Here is a 17,430-nt window from a genome sequence, read left to right as displayed (position 1 = left end):
CTGAAACAGAGGGGATTATGGGATGCTGCAATGCACAATCTGTTTGGTATTTCAGCCAAACACTTCAGAGACATGTTTTGTATATATTTGAGACCTATAATATATTGATGAAAAATAGTATAATAGGGGACCTTTAATTAAATTGGGGGAAGATAATGCTGATGATGTGTATGGTTGTCCCTTAAGAAGTAAAGCTCTACGCTGTTCTGACTTAGCAAAAAAAAGAATGTCATCTGACTTTGTGTGTGTCCAAGTGAATGTACGAGTGTATGTGGATGTGTGCGATGGCTTGCTCTGCTGTCAAAGTAGTAATGATAAGCTGCCAGCACAGGAACTCATTCCACTCGGTGATAGAGCATGCCGTTCACAGTGTGAGAGTGGGGAGACATAACTGGGTTGCTTGGAGGAAAAAAGGTTTAGCCAGCAAAAATGTTGGGAGAGTTGACACTGACCAAACTTTTCTTTTTCAAAGGTTTTCTGTTTCAGCACAAACAGTATACTCATACTGACTACTATAACATGTTTTTGGCTAATGTGATTTTGGAAAAAATAATTTGCCGTTATTTTGTTTGGCCAAGAGTTGCGTCAGTTTTTATATTCCTTTCATGATGATATAACACTAAAGATCAAGCGACCTGCAAAAAATAAAGCTAATAAAAGCCAGATAATGAGTTGCATGCACCCCACTTATGTCAAATGTTTCTTCGCAATAAATATGATTGTTGACAAAACAGGGACCCTCTTTTGTTCTCTTGTTCGTGAGTTCCAAATGCAACGTGACAAGGCTTTCATAAGTTTCAGAGCTTTCAGTGATCGACACAAAAGCAATGCATGGTTATGGCTCCAGCATTATTAGAGCTGAGCTCCTCGTGGGACTTGGCTGAAGATGTATGCCATGCTTCTTTAAAGAGTCACAAGATGAGAAAAATGTGAGGAGCATTGTCTTTCTCCAGATGAAAAATACCCTCAGGAACTTTCTTTTTCTTCCATCATCTGAAGGAAATACACAGTGAGTATGATATCTAGGCTTCCTATGATACTGGGCTTTTGGTGAGGTTGTTTTGCTCTAGGCAAGCCCGCCTTAACCTGCCATCAGGCCCTGGGGCTGATAGGTATCAGAACCAGACGGCCCTACTTGGCTCCGAGGCCCCGCGGCCGGCACCGCTGCCGCTCGGTACAGAACTCAACTGTCCTTCCTCCTCATCCTGGCCTACAGGTTTAAAATAACCTGTAAGCTTGGGCATGTTTTGTAATAGCTGCTTGTCTCGAAACTCCTTTTCCCTCAATAATTTACTTTTCCGAGCGCCACTCTCAACCTTCATCTGTCACTCAATCACTCGCAATTTGAATAAGTCACATGTGAAACATATTCTCATTCTGATTGACTGTTTTGGAGTCATCATTTTTGAGAAAAATCTCTGGAATCCATCGATCTGATTGATTAGCGGAGCAAATGATCAAAATAGTATGGAGGGAAGATATTTGCGTTTGGATTACTGGTCTGGGGGAAGCTCACGAGTGTGTGTGTGTATACGTGTGTGTGTTTGTGTAATTTTGCGTTTGTGTGTATTGTGTTTGTTTCCCGGGGAAAACACTCACGAGAAACACCAGCTGTTGTTATGCCTGCAGTGACGTCAAGTTACTCCGTTCTCCGCTTGTAATTATGCCGTTACAAGCTTCAAAGTTGTATTTATCATCTGAATTTGCTGAAACAAGTTTAATATTCTGAAAGCCAAGACTTTGTTTATTTGAAATTAGATAAAAACAAACTGTAACGGACCCAGCGGTGCTGTGGAAGTGCAGGGTGGTGAGTGAGAGCTGTCATCTTCCCTTTACAAGCTTCAAAAATGTATTTATCGTGTGATTTTGGAAATAAAAGTTTCATATTCTGAAAGCCAAGACTTTGTTTATTTAAAATGTAACACCCGGGGAAAAAAATAACATTTTTTTAATTTTTTTTTAATTGGCTCATGATAGGCCCCCGATCTCCGTAGGCCCCTGGGCTTCAGCCCAGGTCAGCCCGTGCATTAAGGCGGCCCTGGCTCTAGGTATTGCATGTACTGTATGTGGAAACAAGGTGAGCCGCAGACCAGTACCCAAGACACTGAAAGTAGAATCAATTGAATATGATGATTGCCAATTCCTCTATTTGTGTACAGGGGGATTGCTATTCTGTTTCTCACAGTCCCAGGATAATTATACAATATTTTAATCAAGTTTTATCCTTAACAGTACAGTAGCCTACAATTGATACAAAATGATAAAATGTGGAGGATTGTCTATTAACTTGAACATACTTGATTGAAATTCTGTTTTTCACAGTCCCAGAATAATTATACAATATTTTAATCAAGTTTTAAAATCCTTAACAGTACATTACCGTTTTAATTAAAATAATATAATGTGGATGATTGTCTATTACATTTATTTTGTATTTTTGTATTTTATTATATGTTGCATTGTTGGAGGAGCTCAGGTCAGAAGAATTTCATTGCCATTTCTACACTGTAGCTTTGTGCACAATAAAACCTTTGCATTTTAATTTGAATAACTTGAACATACTGTTTTCCCAGATAGAACCTGTTTAACATTTCACAGATCACGTTTAGAAACGTCAAACTTTATTCCATATTAGTCTGTGCAGCAGCTCTGTGAAACCACCTAAGAACACTTCCCTGTTGCATAGGATGGTGGCACCAAAGTTCAGCAATAACCTGACTGCCTCTCTGCAGCCGGAGAGTCTCCTTGTAGCCGCCACAGCACAGCAGCTCTCAGGGAGAGAGGAGCAGGAGGCTGCTCCGTCACGTGCTCAATAAATGAGATTTGTGGAGGGACGTTCCGCCGAGCTGCCACTCACTGTTTGGTTCAGTCAGCGTGCTGCAGCAGTGTGTCTGCCCCCTCACAGACACACAGTTGATGCGGTTAAGTTGATAACCTCTACTACCAGAAGAGGACGCCGGGAAAGTTTTACACCGTTAAAGTGTGACTTGTAATCTTTTCGTCTGGGTAGAACTCGGAATTTCGCAAGGTCCAAACGAATTGGGCACAACTAGGGGGGATCTCAACAGCCACTGGCAAAGGATAAAAGTTTTGAAATGGATGTATGTTTAACTTTGGACTTCAAAAGGGACTACTGAGAAGCCTCTGGACCTGCCTCGGAACTCGGCTTAAAAACATCTTGAATAAAGCAGAGCAACAGATGAGTGTGAGTATCCACCACGGCATGCAGATCTGCTCACTCCAAAAGTAACGTGATGCGTTCAAGTTATCCATCAGCACAGCTCATTCATAACAACACCTTTATTTACATTTGTTTAATGTTTAAAACATGTACAACTCGCTGGCTGATCCCTGCCTGACTGGTGGAAGGATATGTAAAACCCATACGATGTCTACTTTTTTGCAGACAGGTTTTCAGGTGATTCATGCTCAGCCTTCTAGCAGATGGACATTATTGTATTCGGTGTTGCAACCTCGCCCATTTACCTTTTTTTTTTAATAAACTCGTTAAACAAAGTTGATTTAAAGAAACGGTGTCAATGTAGCACACTATAGCCTACATGTCATCGAAGGGCTGGTGGCAAGCTTTCATCCTCACCTCTACATGCAAACTGCTCAAAAAGGATATTATTTAAGTTTGAGAATAATTGTAGTTCGACTTGTGTATTAAATATGACTTCTGTGATTTGTGTACTGCCCAGAACAAGCTCAGCTTATGCGCCTACTTTAGAGAGCAGCCAAACATTAAACTGCATATCTCAGTCATTGCAGTTAAAAAAAACTCCTCTGAGACATTCCTCTCATATTGGTCAACCTATGGAGTTATTTCATTGTCCTCCAAGTGCTGCTGCTGTCGCCGCTGAGACTTCGTGCCCCCCCCTCTTCCTCCAGTGGAACACATACCAAATGATCCCCCCGATGTCTGCAAAGTGATTGTGTTGGCATACTTGTGTTCATTGACCGTGAAAATGTGTTCATTTCCCTCAATTAATACCTTAATTAAGTCTCCACTGGGTTCCATCACCGCGCACTTTAGTTGTGAGTGTGGTGGTTGCCATGGTGCAGCAACGTAATTATGCAGCCTTTTTTTTATAAAATTACTTTAGACAGAGTGCATGCTCCTCCTCTCCATTTGACTCCCCACCAGTCATCAGTTTAAGGAGGATGGCAGACTCCTGCTTTAACTTTAATTTGAGTGTCACCTCTACAATTATTCAATTATATTGTCAGGCAGTGGATTGTCAGTTTTTCCCATACAAACATCGTTCCAATCATCCATCCATATGCTTAGTTTTTAGTCAGTTTGCCATCAACAAGGTATTTCCTTAATGGAACATTATTCTAATGTGTGTCATAGTTAGGACTGTTGAGTATTTAATTAAAAATAATAATTGCAGAAACCACAAAAATGAGGACCTCCACAGCTTTTATAACAAATCAAGGATTATGTCATAAAACCTTGGTGAAGTGCATGAAGTAATCATTTCACCAGTCTCTTCTTTGTAGCGTGCATATGCTGTTGATGAAGCTATTGTTCCAGACTCCTACAAAGAAATAAAAACCACAATGAATGTTTCTCACAGGACGACCACACCAACACCACCCAGAGAGTTTCTTACTGCCTTACATTTCTGAAAAATTGCCTGGATGCAGTCACTGTGGTTTGACTCATTTCCTTGCAGTGTCGTCATGAGTAAAACAAGTCATGTGTACGTCAACCATGGTGTTTGAGTGTGTCGTTCCAGAAGGCTATCCTCTCCATGTTTGTTTTTAAATGTTACCAGATGCCATGTTGCCTCTGCTGAACAGGAAAGTTTCCTGAATCCTCTAAAATTAAAAAAAAAACTAAATCAGTCATGTCTTCCCTGAGATGTATGAGACTGTCAACATATAAGGTGAACTTCAACCTTTTTTTTAGTAATGTTGTCTAAGCTCTCCTAGCACCCTGCTCCTGTAACTCCATGCACATGTGTTTTTAATGATGCAACCACTGGTACCCCCATCGCAATATCAGATGGTGTCATCTTCAAAGACATAAGGTGTGTGTTTTTTTTATCTGGAACATCTTACACAAACAGCTGAACTAACCCATGCTGCTCTTGCTGTGGGAAAGAGATGATTCTGCTTGTCACAGACACTTGGGAATCTCAAAACCCCTGGAAACCTTCATCTTGTCGTGAAAAAGCAGCCTGTGTGCTTTTTCCCAATAGCACGTTTGTTATGGCCAGGAAGTGCATGTGTATCTGAAGCCTGTGATGGCTTTTCCTGGCCTTTTTTTTTACGTGCCGTGGGACGGACGTTTCAAAGAGTAATGCAGGGCAGAAATGCGGCACTTGTGAGAAATAGTGTGGCAAACTTCCAGGCCTTGTTGAGTTTGCTTTGTGCTAAGCCTGTCATCCTCATGTCCAGTCAATCTGCAGTTCTGTCTGTGGTTTCCATTATGGCTCCATGTAGCCTCAGGCAGCCTGGCATGTTCTCGAACCCTCAGAAGTTTTGTTTGAGTTAACTGGAATCGTGACATGGAATTAGAATCTCATTTTACATAGTCCTTCACAATAGTCGTCCCTCTTGTCCTGTTAGTGTTGAAAATGGTTTGATTGTGTTTATTAAAGTGGTGCAGCTGAAGTACTCTAAAACTTGAAGAAAATGAGATACCAGTATTTGGTGTTATCCCTTTTGGATCAGGTATGTTGGATCAGTAAAGCACCCGATCGAGAAGAGAATATATCTCAATATTGTGGATGATTGTAATATAAGATCAGTGTTTCCCCTAGGATGGAGTCATAGCAGCGGTGCTAAGGCACGCAGGCCCAGCAAAATGTGAGCGCGGAGCGCGTGGAATTTTTTAGTGCGTGCGAAGTGTGCCCCGCCAATATGTTTCTATGTGTCTGCCAGCACAAGAAAGGCTCTTGAGGCCTAGTATATACAGTGGCAATGTCTCAAGATTTAGCAAAATACACCTTCATTGAACATACAGTAACACAAATACTACAAATCCACATAACAAACAATCAAAAATCTAAAAGGGTCGCTGCGCCACCGCTATTTGTAGGGAAACACTGAAGATGTTAACTCAAGAAAAATATTTCACGATTATTGAATATCTCCGTGGTATTTAAGATGAAATTATATCAGTTGGCCAGTTCTGTGATCTGAGGCAATTTCACTGATATTTCATTATGATGATAAACAGTATATTATACTCTACATGGGGAAATAGCATATTTGTTTTTTACGAGAGGTTTGGCATTATTTTATATAATGTAGGTAGGTCTTGGCTAATGAAGGGAAAGCCACTGTTGGTTCAGATGTATCGTCTATTGTCTGTTTTGCCAAACCAAAGGTATGCTTTTCTTGGTCTTGTAGGGAAAAACTCATTTTTAGAATAGTGTAAAATAAACCAGCAAATTCATTTCGGCGAATAAAAAAGAAATGCCTCACACATTTTGCCAAACATGATGGAGAAATACAAATTCAGCCATGATGTGCCAAACATTCGCTGCTGCCAGGGATTTCGATGCTGATTCCAGTCATGCTACTAAAGTGCCCAGAATGATATCTTGTGTATTCTAAACAGAGGTTTCATTGTGTATGTAAATCCTAGAAATCTTGGATTTGGTTGCTTGACTTGGTTTAGAGGATTCAAAGAAAGTGGGTCAATGCTATAGTTACTGCTAACAATGCCATGTAACACGTGTTGGATTTAGAAAAAAATTACCTCAGTGAAACTTTTTCAAAAGTGTGCAAATAAAATATTCCAGAGACTTGGCTGCAGGTACATGTTAGTTAATGGATCAACAGCGTCAACTTTACAAAATTCTTTGCTGAGGTTTGACTAACAGCATGAGGGACCCACCGTGATCTTGGACAATGATGCAAGGAAAACATCTGAATCCAAGCCACAATGGGATTGGCTTACTAAATGAGACAGCTTTCAACCATCAGCAGCTATTTTAACTAGTTTTTTTCCAGATTGCTTTCCCTGAAGCTTAACGCACAAATGAGTTGTTAACCTTCTTATATCCTGACTGCTAACAGTGGCCACAAACATTCAGACTGAAACTCTCAGTCATGGAGACATATGGGCAGTATTTGTTATGTATTTGGTGAATTTCTTAGCTTTAAAGTACAGACCTTTCTCTTTAAACTCAGTCTTTTAAAACCATATGTCCTTCTTCGCCTGGTATTGTGCAATTAGCCTACCCGACTGCATCTGCTACATCCATTAGGCTGCTCCGCTCTGCAGAGGTCCTCCACTGTAGCTCAACCAGAGAGTGCATTATTTCAGTTGTGGCATTTGGACAAAGATTCTGGCCTTGAAAAGCTATCCTTTGTGTTTTGGAGAAAGCGTTGTAAAAGTGCATCCTCAGTGTTAAAGTAAAGTAAATCAATACTGAGACTTTAAAGTTCAAGTGCTGTCAAGATTTTCAGGCTGTCATGGATGTGCTTATGTTCTGGCTGAGAACAGCACTTCCAGAGTAAACCAAAGTAAGGTATACAATTGAGTGTAGAGCTGGCCTCTGAGGTCCTGTTAATGTATGAATTTGAATATGGATTAGGTACCTACTGCAGCAAATTGATACAGAGATTATTCGTATTCCCTAACTGCTAAGTAATATTAAACTAGTAAAACATCAAATTGTTCACAGCCCACATTTTCGTGTACTACATCCAAATGCCCAAAGGTTTCTCTGACTTCGTTGAATTCAAACCAATCGATATGTTTAAGTTAGCATTGTGTGCACGGCAGACTGAAATTAGCTCCAGGATCTTGTGTGCTTATGGCCAACTTCCAGCAGCCCTCAATTACAATGCTGCAGAGCCAGAAAAAGGGAGAGAGGTAGACTGCATGGAGCCTTTCAACTCTGCTTTGTCACTCAAACACACTGTCACCACCGTGGCTGAGACAGATTGCAATGCTGGATTCAGGGGCAAATGGAGGCATTCAGTGAACCCACACATGTTTCCTTGCAGGTAACAGTTGAACCACTGGGGGGAGCCTTGAAGAGCTTTCACAAGACACATAATTCCAAGTAATGTAATACAGTAAAATGTGCTTCTGTATATATTTCAACAATATCAAAGCTAACCTTACTTTTCAAACAAGTCAAAGTAGCTATGGATATCACAACTTAAGACAGAACCACAGACAATTGGAAGCAGCTCTCTTTATTTAATGAAAAAGACACAATTGCCAGACTCTTGGTGGTTTTGGATTATTCTCCAGATGGTCCCAACCTCGTTGCATAATTTCTACATTGATCCGAAGTGTCTCTCTGTCTCAATTACAAATGCAGTGTCTATTGTTTATGCAGGGTTCTAACACCTTTGCTACCTTTTTAAATATTTACTTTTTCACCAGTTGATTTAACACACGATTCATGAATTTGATGCTCAGATGTATTGCAAGACAGATATGTTTGCTTAGGAAGAGTTATACATTTTAAATGGTTCTTATATGAGTGTTTCAGAACGGCTCACTCTGAGAGCCAAATGTGGTAGCACACATGAATATTAAATGCAGGACTTACACGAGAGGGTACTGCTATGGTGAACCCACTGCATAACGATTCCTGCAACATTTTAATTAGAGTTGAATAGCCACAGCCAAGATTCCCCATCTGATGTAGTGTTCTGTGGTCTGTGGCTTTGATGTTTCTTTAGCAAAGGAGAGCTTTCTGGTATGTAGGAGGAACAAGGTGTTGACTTAGTAGGTGATTGAAGAAGTGTAGGAAAATGTGTAGTGTATATTGTACTGCTGATGTCCTGTGGTTTGGAAAAGCCCATAAAACATATGGGAAAGTGTATTTAGGCACATACTTATTTTTTTGAAACCAAGGTACCCTGTATTTTACACAGAAATAATACACATTTTCTTCCTTTTGCTGTTATTAGGTTTTGATATTGCTCAGCTTTTCCTTTTTTTTGTGTCTCCAGGTTTAAAAAGAAGGAGCCAAAATGAAGACGGCTGCCAAGGGTCTTGGGAAGTCTGTAATGGACCACTCACACCATGAGGGTTGGTGGAACAGGAGGATAGTGCTAATGGTGTATATGGTCTTACAGCTCGTTACAGTCCATTCCCCTGGGGTCACGGGGACCCTTGAGCTACAGCTCGACGAAGAACAGCCAGCAGGCACAATTGTAGGGGACATCAGTGCTGGACTCCCACCTGGCATCACAGCATCCCTGTACTTTATCTCAGACCATGAAGGCACAGGAGTGGGTAGTGATTTGGACATAGATGAGAGCACAGGCATTATTAAAACCGCAAAAGTTCTGGACAGGGAACTGAGGGATAGATACAACTTCATTGCAGTCACTATGACAGGTGTGACTGTGGAGGTGACCATCAACGTGAATGACATAAATGACCATGCTCCAACGTTCCCCAGGAAACAGGCCACCTTTAAAATCCCTGAGCAAACAGCCATCGGCACCAGGTTTCCTCTTGAGCCAGCTCTGGATGCTGATAAAGGCCAGCTTACAACACAGGGTTACCTAATTAAAGATGGAAATGTTGGCCAGGCATTCACTTTGGAGACCAGGAGGGGAAGCAATGAGGTTCTCTATCTTGACTTGGTGGTCAATGCCATTCTAGACAGAGAGAAAAGGTCCACCTTTACTTTATCTCTAGAGGCTTTTGACGGTGGTTCCCCCAAAAGGAGTGATCAGATGACATTAGATATTACTGTCCAAGACATAAACGACAACGCTCCCATTTTCAACCAGAGCCGCTACCATGCCATAATATCAGAGAACCTTCAGCCAGGAAGCAACATCCTGCAGGTGTTTGCCACAGACGCTGATGAAGGAGACAACGGAATAGTGCTGTATGAAATCAACAGGAGACAAAGCGACCCAGACCGCTACTTTGTCATTGACTCTCGCACCGGCGTCATCACACTCAACAAGCCGCTCGACTTTGAGATGAGGAGAGTCCACGAGCTGGTAGTCCAGGCGCAAGACAATGCAACCCAACCGGAGGTAACCAATGCCTTCGTCACCATCCACGTCAGAGACTACAACGATAATCAACCCACCATGACCATCATCTTTCTCAGTGAGGATGGATCTCCCAGAATCTCAGAGGGTGCACAGCCAGGCCAGTTTGTAGCCAGGATCTCAGTCACTGACCCAGACTATGGAGAGTATGCCAACGTCAACGTGTCACTAGAGGGAGGAGATGGAAAGTTTGCCCTGACCACTAAGGATAGCATCATCTATCTGATCTGTGTGGACCAGATTCTGGACAGAGAGGAGAGGGACACTTACGAGCTGAGGGTGATGGCAACAGACTCGGGCACTCCTCCTCTCAGGGCCGAGTCCTCCTTCATCATCCAGGTGATTGACGTCAATGACAATCCTCCTCTGTTTGACCAGCCAGTGTACAGGCAGGTGATCCCTGAATTGGTGTTTCCTGGGAGCTTTGTGCTACAGGTGACGGCTAGAGACAAAGATCAGGGGCCCAATGGGGACATTAACTATAGCATTCTGCAAGACCAAGGTACTTACTCCAACTGGTTCAGTATAGACTCTGTTACAGGGATTATCACTACTCTCTCCCAGCTGGATTATGAAAAGAACCCCAATCCCAGTATAACTGTGTTGGCTTCAGATGGAGGAAAACCACCTCTGTCCTCTTCTGCTGTGGTAAACATTGTACTTCAGGATATAAATGACAATGAGCCAGTTTTCGAGAAGAATTTCTACAATGTGTCCATCAAAGAGAACACATCTCCAGGGACCTGCATTCTTGAGGTAGGACATTTACAGATTTATTTCATTAAACGTTTCTGGATTTGTACTACGCACTCCCACACTTCTGCACTGAGATCATGCATAAGTCTGAACTCAACTTGATGGCAGTTGTGAAGAGCATAATAAATGGGAATTGTATAAGGTAAATAGAGGAGAAATGTGTCATCCTTTGCTGATTCCTTTCATTCCTCTATGAATAGTTATTTTTTTCATAGTAAAGCTGTTTAAATTGGACTGCCTTAGTGAGGATTTACCTGCGGTTTTAGGCCAAGATGATCTCCTCTTTGGCTGTCCTCCCCTTCACCTCTCCAAAGGTTTCCAGGGTAACAGAGGCAGTGTAAAGTCCTCTGTCAGCATGGGCACAAAGGGGTTTTCACATATTCACAGACAGAGACAAATTCAGGGCTTTATCCAAAGAAATAGAAGTCACTTCACTCTGAAAAGGCACCTTAATTAGGCTGGTTGAGCGTGAGAAAAAATGGCTATAGAGGACAAATTACAGCCCACCCAGTGACGGCAGTCCTCTGTCATTAAATCATTGTTTCTTCAAGTTGTTTTTGGTTATCGTATCAAAAAGACAGCTCTTGCAAAAAAGATTGCTAATCAGTCATTTAAATCATTCAAGTGATTCCTCAAGTCAGAAAGCTTTTTCTTTTCTTTTACAAGTATAGACTTTCCTACTAATCCGATTTTCCAAGTGTCTGCAGTAGTATGGCATGATCAAGGAGTTGGATACAGAGTGCAGTCCAGACAGAGGGCCTAGCAGACGGGATCTTGGCCCAGGGTTTGGCCTTGGGAGAGGGAGGGGTGAAAGGAGACTATGGCCTTACCGCGGTTCCTGGCTTGAATGCAAACATAGAATCGACGAGAGTTTCTGGTGGGAGGTCCCATAATTATGAATCACAGGGACCACAACGATTAGGAGAAAGGGAAACATACTAAATGTATTATGGAATTTGGAAACCAAACCAAAGAATAATAAAAAAATTATGTTTTGGAGAACTGTAAAGCTGATCATTATTTCCAATGTGGGTTGAAGTCCATGTCTTCTCAAAATATATAAAATAACCTTCTTTTTTTCTACAAGCTAGAGAATGTCAGATTTTTGTCTTTCCTGTGCACTGCCTCATAAAAGCACTACTACCAGTTTTTTTCCGCATGCCTGGGAGTATGACATGTTAGATCTGTCCCCTTAGAGAGTCCAAGAATGAACTAGTTCTTTAAAGCCAATGCTCTTTGGCCTCCTTTGGGCAGGCCTTGATGCTTCAGAAGTGTGTTTGGCGGGCCATGTGAGAACAGACTGCTCTTACTCAGGATGCCAACTCTATATCCAAACAACTCAGCAAGACATCTGACTGCCTTTTTTCTGTCTGCTGATGAAATTCCCAATGTCCTCTGTTTCCATACCCAGCTCTGTCCAAAAAGACATTACAATATGGGTATTGTGATAATTATTTCAAATGTTTGAAGTGGCTTGATTTTCTTTCCTCTGCAGGTCACAGGCACAGCAGTTAATGATTATCATAATGTAGTCTGGCTCCATAGAATTGTGCCTGTGATATGTTGTCACTTTCTGCTATACATTATTGGATTTATGGATGGTTTTAAAATGAGGTGAGTGTGTGCATGTGCGTGTGTGTGTGGTTCAACGTAATTAAATAACCTAAGCCTATTAACCGCAATCAGTTTGTAATCCAAAATGCAAGATCTACTGCAACGAAGATAGGTCAACTTTGAGAGAGAAAATGAAATATGAAATGAAAAACTAAGCATTTAAAATACAATAAGCTGCATTGTGGAATATGTTTCATTACTAATTGTATCTCCATTACTATTTTTCAAACTGTGTTAAATCCAAATGTTCTGGATTGTGTAGAAGTCAAATATAACTAACACCACAGATCTGATGTCATAAAAGGAACCACACTACAACAATAGCATTGTATGCTTTTGCATACATCTATTTGAACCATTTATATAGCAAATTATATTCTCTTGCATCATTTGATATAACTGGATGAGCATGCATTCCCTCAATAACTACTCTACATGGTACTTTTTCAGTGGATGCTTTATTTCAAATGTGGGAAGTATTCTCATAATACTGTATCTCTATATTCAGTGAAACAAAGAATAGCTGTCTTTGAGATTTTATTTGCCTTTCACTCTTTTACAGTTTTTTAACCAATATAATCAAACTTTCCACTGGGTGTTAGAATCTTGCATTGGGGAATAATTTACACCTCATAAAATTGAGGTTTATGGTTGATTCTGCTAAGAATTGTCCCTCTGTCTCTTTTGGGGGGTAGTTCTGGCTCCATTAGAAAGGCGAGAGGGGGTCTCTAGGCAGCGGAGGGGGAAATGAGCCCTGACAAGCGTGGGCATGAGTGGCGGAGGTGACATGAGCAGGGGGGCTTCCTCGTCTGTCTGTTGGTCTGTCCCTTTCCAAATTCTTATCTGATCATACTTCATTTCTCATTAGCTGGGTGTGAGGATAAACCAGACCTAATTTTTAAACCAGCCTCCCCCTTGTTCATGACAGAATGGGTCGCTTGTCATGGCTGCAGCCCCCTTGGCAACATGAGACGAACTGTGATTGCTGCAAGTGAAGGAGCAAACATTTTGCCACTTTTCTGGCTTAAAGCTGTAAAAACAAACCATTGCATCTATCAATTCCTTAACCGCCCAAATTGCTTCCTGTCTCAGTTATGTCTTGGTAACTTTCTGACTAAACACATCACTTCCCTTGAAAAAACATTGGTGATATTGTGTAGGATTGTTATGCTTTGGCTAGGATTACTTGTGAGTTACAATATAAATTATAATTATTATATTATATATATATATTATTATAATTATTATAATTATAATTATAATACAAATTAGTAACCTGCTAGATTTGAGTTTGGATAACTACACATGCAGAGTTGGAAGTGGTGTGCAGTCCAGCGCCATTCAAACACATTCATTATTTTGCTGAATTCTTTAAAGGCAGCCTAGTTGAAAGAGATACCTCAGTGAAGTGGCACACTGAAACACTTCTCTGGTCCTGCCAACATAAAAGCAACCCGTCTATTGGGGGAAATGAAATACTCATAATTCTGAAGAGAAAATATGAATGATTTAAATTCTTTCATATTAATTACTACTTTATTTTGACCACCATGCAGGTGCTAATGTTACTGATTCTCATACATTGACCCATGGTGTACTTGGTTTATTCAAATAAAGCTCAGTTTTTAAAATGTTTAAACTGCAAATGTTACACAGTGACCACATCTAGTAGTTCTCAGGTTGAAGCATCTTTTCTCTTTGTAATGAACTTTGATAACTTTTCAAGAAAAGTTCAAGTTAATTTGACTTGCTATGTTCATGAGGACAATTGCCAAGTGTCAGACTATTTTGGTGCATGAAATATTCACTTGTCAGTTTAATACCAGACTGGCCTTTCTGCCCATGAGATTGGTTAAGCTTGAGGCGAGCTGACACTGCTTTTGGTCCCCTCTGTTTCTTTTTCCTCCTGCTAACTACCACGCTTCGCTGTGGCTCTGTGGTATAACAGTATTTTCAGGCAATGGTAAAATTGCAGGAAACTGGATGTGCTACTTAATGTGTTTGCAAATGTAATACTTCCTTGAACACTTACTCCTGGGCCTAGCAGGGGCACTGAAGCGTACATAAACACTGATGTACATCTGGATAGAGTGTGGGTGTTCAGGTCAAAGTTGCTGTGCTTGAGACAGCCGAGCGCATTTTATTGTGACATCCATCAGAAAATCCACCGCTTCTGTCTTGACGCCAGCACAAGAGGAGGAGAAAGTTGTGGTCAAACTTTTATAATGTTATTTCGTCAAAAACTGCATTTGGGCAGAAATACTGTTCATTAGTGGAAAACCAAAGCTGTGGGTGTTTTTTAAACCATACTGTTTAACAGAATAGGACCACGGTAGTGCAAGTTTGTTTGAGTTTTTTTCTTGTATGTTTAAAAAATAACTACATTCTCTATGTCCCTCAACATGTTCTGAACCCATAGTGGCGTCTTAAATTGCTTTGCTGTCCAACCAACAGTCTAAAACCACATTTTTTTCAAATGATATGATACAGAATAGAGTAAAGCAGCACAACGTAACCTTTAAGAAACCTGGGCCAGAGAATGTTTGGCGCACAGGATATGCTTGATAAATGACTTCATGAGTGTATCATTTATTCCAAATTGTACTGTAGACTGGCCAATTGAATTCTTTCGGCAGTAGTGTGTCTGATAGCAGCTTCAGAATAGTAATGGGTTTCCTTGAAATATTATCTAAATACGCCATGTTATAGAAAGATATTATTATTGTACCTTCTCTTTTGAAACATGTTTCAAATTGTTGTGATATCATCTGTTGGTATCTATGTTATGTGGAGGCTAGGTTGAAAAGCCAGCTGTTTTTTTTAGTAAAGGGTCGGTAAAGGCTGTGATATAGCCACACAGATTGCGAGGGACAATGTCTGCTGGAGGGGTTTCCTGCCCACATCTGGCAAGGAAGGACGATGTGCTCATATTGCTTTCTCAAGGGACAAGACATTTCATTAGTAGGCTACAGTCTCTCAGCCAAAATGTCTGCTGCAGGTGAGGCAGACCTCTGAGCACTGTTTATAAGCTTCTATGAAAGGGTGTGAGTGTAGTGAAAGGGGAAATAGAGAGAGAGTGAGGGATAAAGAAAACAAACGAGAGTCTCCAGAGGGACGGTCAGCGTCTGGCAGCTGTGACAAAGCTCCGACTCAGCAGCTGGATCCAGCTGTTGACCGCTACACTGACTCTGAGGGGTGGGACCTACTTCACTCTTCCTGTCTCCTTTCGTCTCTCTTTACTCCATCTCCTTGTCCGTCCAGACTTCTTATCTCGTCCCGCTTCATTTTCCCACACTGCGGTGTCCCCTATGTGATCCAATAACACCTCTTCACTTCCCCCTGTCTCCCTCCGGAGTGGTAACATGTGGATCGGAGCAGGTGAGCAGAGCACATCTGTTTGCCTGAAGACACCAGTCATTCCTCCCTAGAGTCACACAGACACACTGCTCTGCGGGTCCCAGTCCGACCAAGTCCAGGCTTATCTAATTTGATGACGTATGAATAAAAGGGTGTTAAATAACAAACAGAGTGAAGTCAGAATGCAGGTGTGTGTGCTTTCACAATCTCACTGTCAGTGTTGCGTTCAGGCTCAAGAGGAGCACTTTAGCTTGACCTCTGTAAATAGAGACAATTATTCATTTTGCCTCCCTCCTCCTTTGAGACGACTGAATGGGAAGGGGGGAGTGGACAGAGAGGCTGGCTGTGATGCGGGCTGCCAGGCCTTCTGTTCTCACAGCCCGTGGTCCCCCTGCACATGTGCGAGGCAGTTGGCACTGCTCAACAAGCTGGGCATCAGGAAGCATCATCTGCTCATGATATTCATTCTGTTCCAAAGCAAATCTGTGCTAAATCATCCATCCAGTCCCCTGCTGTCCGTCAGAAGCCACCAGACAAGAAAACAGACGCTGAGTGACAGCTCAGTAACCTGGAAACTAGGTCCCAAACAAATGGCAACAAATCATTTTTTGATGTGATGATGAAGTAATTGTAGTCGCCAACATGTTGTATTTTACATTCTTGACGGAACTACCTCTTCCTAGAAAAGCATGCACTATATTTATATTTATATACAGCCCTAAAATATCGTAACCACTGAGCAAATTGTATCCATATCCAGAACTTGACTGTTACAAAGAATGCATCGCCTTAGTCTGCCAGCAACCTCAGCCCTCCCCTTCTGCTCAGCCTCTCTGCTGCTGGATTGCCTGCCAGTCAAATATTACTCGAGAAAAATGTTACAGAGCCCAACAAGCACAAGAGCATTCAGTTAAAGAGCATGTTGTCGAATCCTCCTATTTCAGCTCTCAATGAGATCATTTTGGTTTACGAACAGGTCTCATTAGGGCTGTTGAAGGTGGCCAAGTATAGGGATTAGTCGATACCTCATGTGAAAAATAGGTGATGGGTTTAGTGTTTTAGGAAGGTGGTAAAACAGAGGGAGACATGCACAATACAAACAAGGCCCGAGGAAGAGATTCTAAAGCCAAGGCTATCCCTCTGTGAGGTCAGGAAAATGTTGGACCTGCACTGACACTGTAAGCAGAATGTTTTGCAGATCAGAAGCTTGTTAACAGTGATGAGGCTAAAGCTCTCAGCCAGGGTGTACCAATAGTGCTCCGGGCTAGTTAAGTGACCAGGTAATGATTAGCAAAAATGCTAAATCAGATTGTATGACTTACTTATTTATTTATTTTCTGATCAGACAGTTTTAGAATGATAAAGTTGACCATTAAAGCCAGCATTTTATCAAGCCAAAGTCGTTTTTCAGGCTGCTTTTGTGTTAAACATTTGATGCACGATGATCTAATCTTACTTTATTCATGTTTTCTTTTAAAACAAATACATAGTTGTTAATATTTTTAATTGCATTATTCATAAGATACCGAGTCCTCATAGGGCAGCAAAAATCAGCTGACTCAAGTAAGTAGCTGATCAACTGAACAAAAAACTATCAGAAGCCTTTTTCTCAGCAAACAAACATGCATTTTCTGGTACTGGTGTCTGACTCTATTCTAGTCAGTCATGTTTTCAATCCTTGTTAGACGGAGATGAAAAAGC

General features: G+C 41.3%; 1 protein-coding gene across 1 annotated transcript in view; it reads left to right on the top strand.

Moving 5' to 3' along the window:
• The first annotated feature begins 2,801 nt into the window (after positions 1-2,801).
• Positions 2,802-17,430, top strand: part of LOC117540445 (protocadherin-16-like) — a 79,066-nt gene continuing 64,437 nt past the window's right edge. Inside the window, exons 1-2 of the mRNA XM_034207116.1 lie at positions 2,802-3,205; positions 8,938-10,758. Coding sequence (XP_034063007.1) covers positions 8,959-10,758 — 1,800 coding nt within the window. The 5' untranslated portion in view covers positions 2,802-3,205; positions 8,938-8,958. The remainder of the gene's footprint in view (positions 3,206-8,937; positions 10,759-17,430) is intronic.

Source organism: Gymnodraco acuticeps, unplaced genomic scaffold, assembly GCF_902827175.1.
Source record: "Gymnodraco acuticeps unplaced genomic scaffold, fGymAcu1.1, whole genome shotgun sequence".
Taxonomy (NCBI): domain Eukaryota; kingdom Metazoa; phylum Chordata; class Actinopteri; order Perciformes; family Bathydraconidae; genus Gymnodraco; species Gymnodraco acuticeps.
Note: the sequence above shows the minus strand (reverse complement) of the source record. Positions and strands in the feature narration are given on the sequence as shown.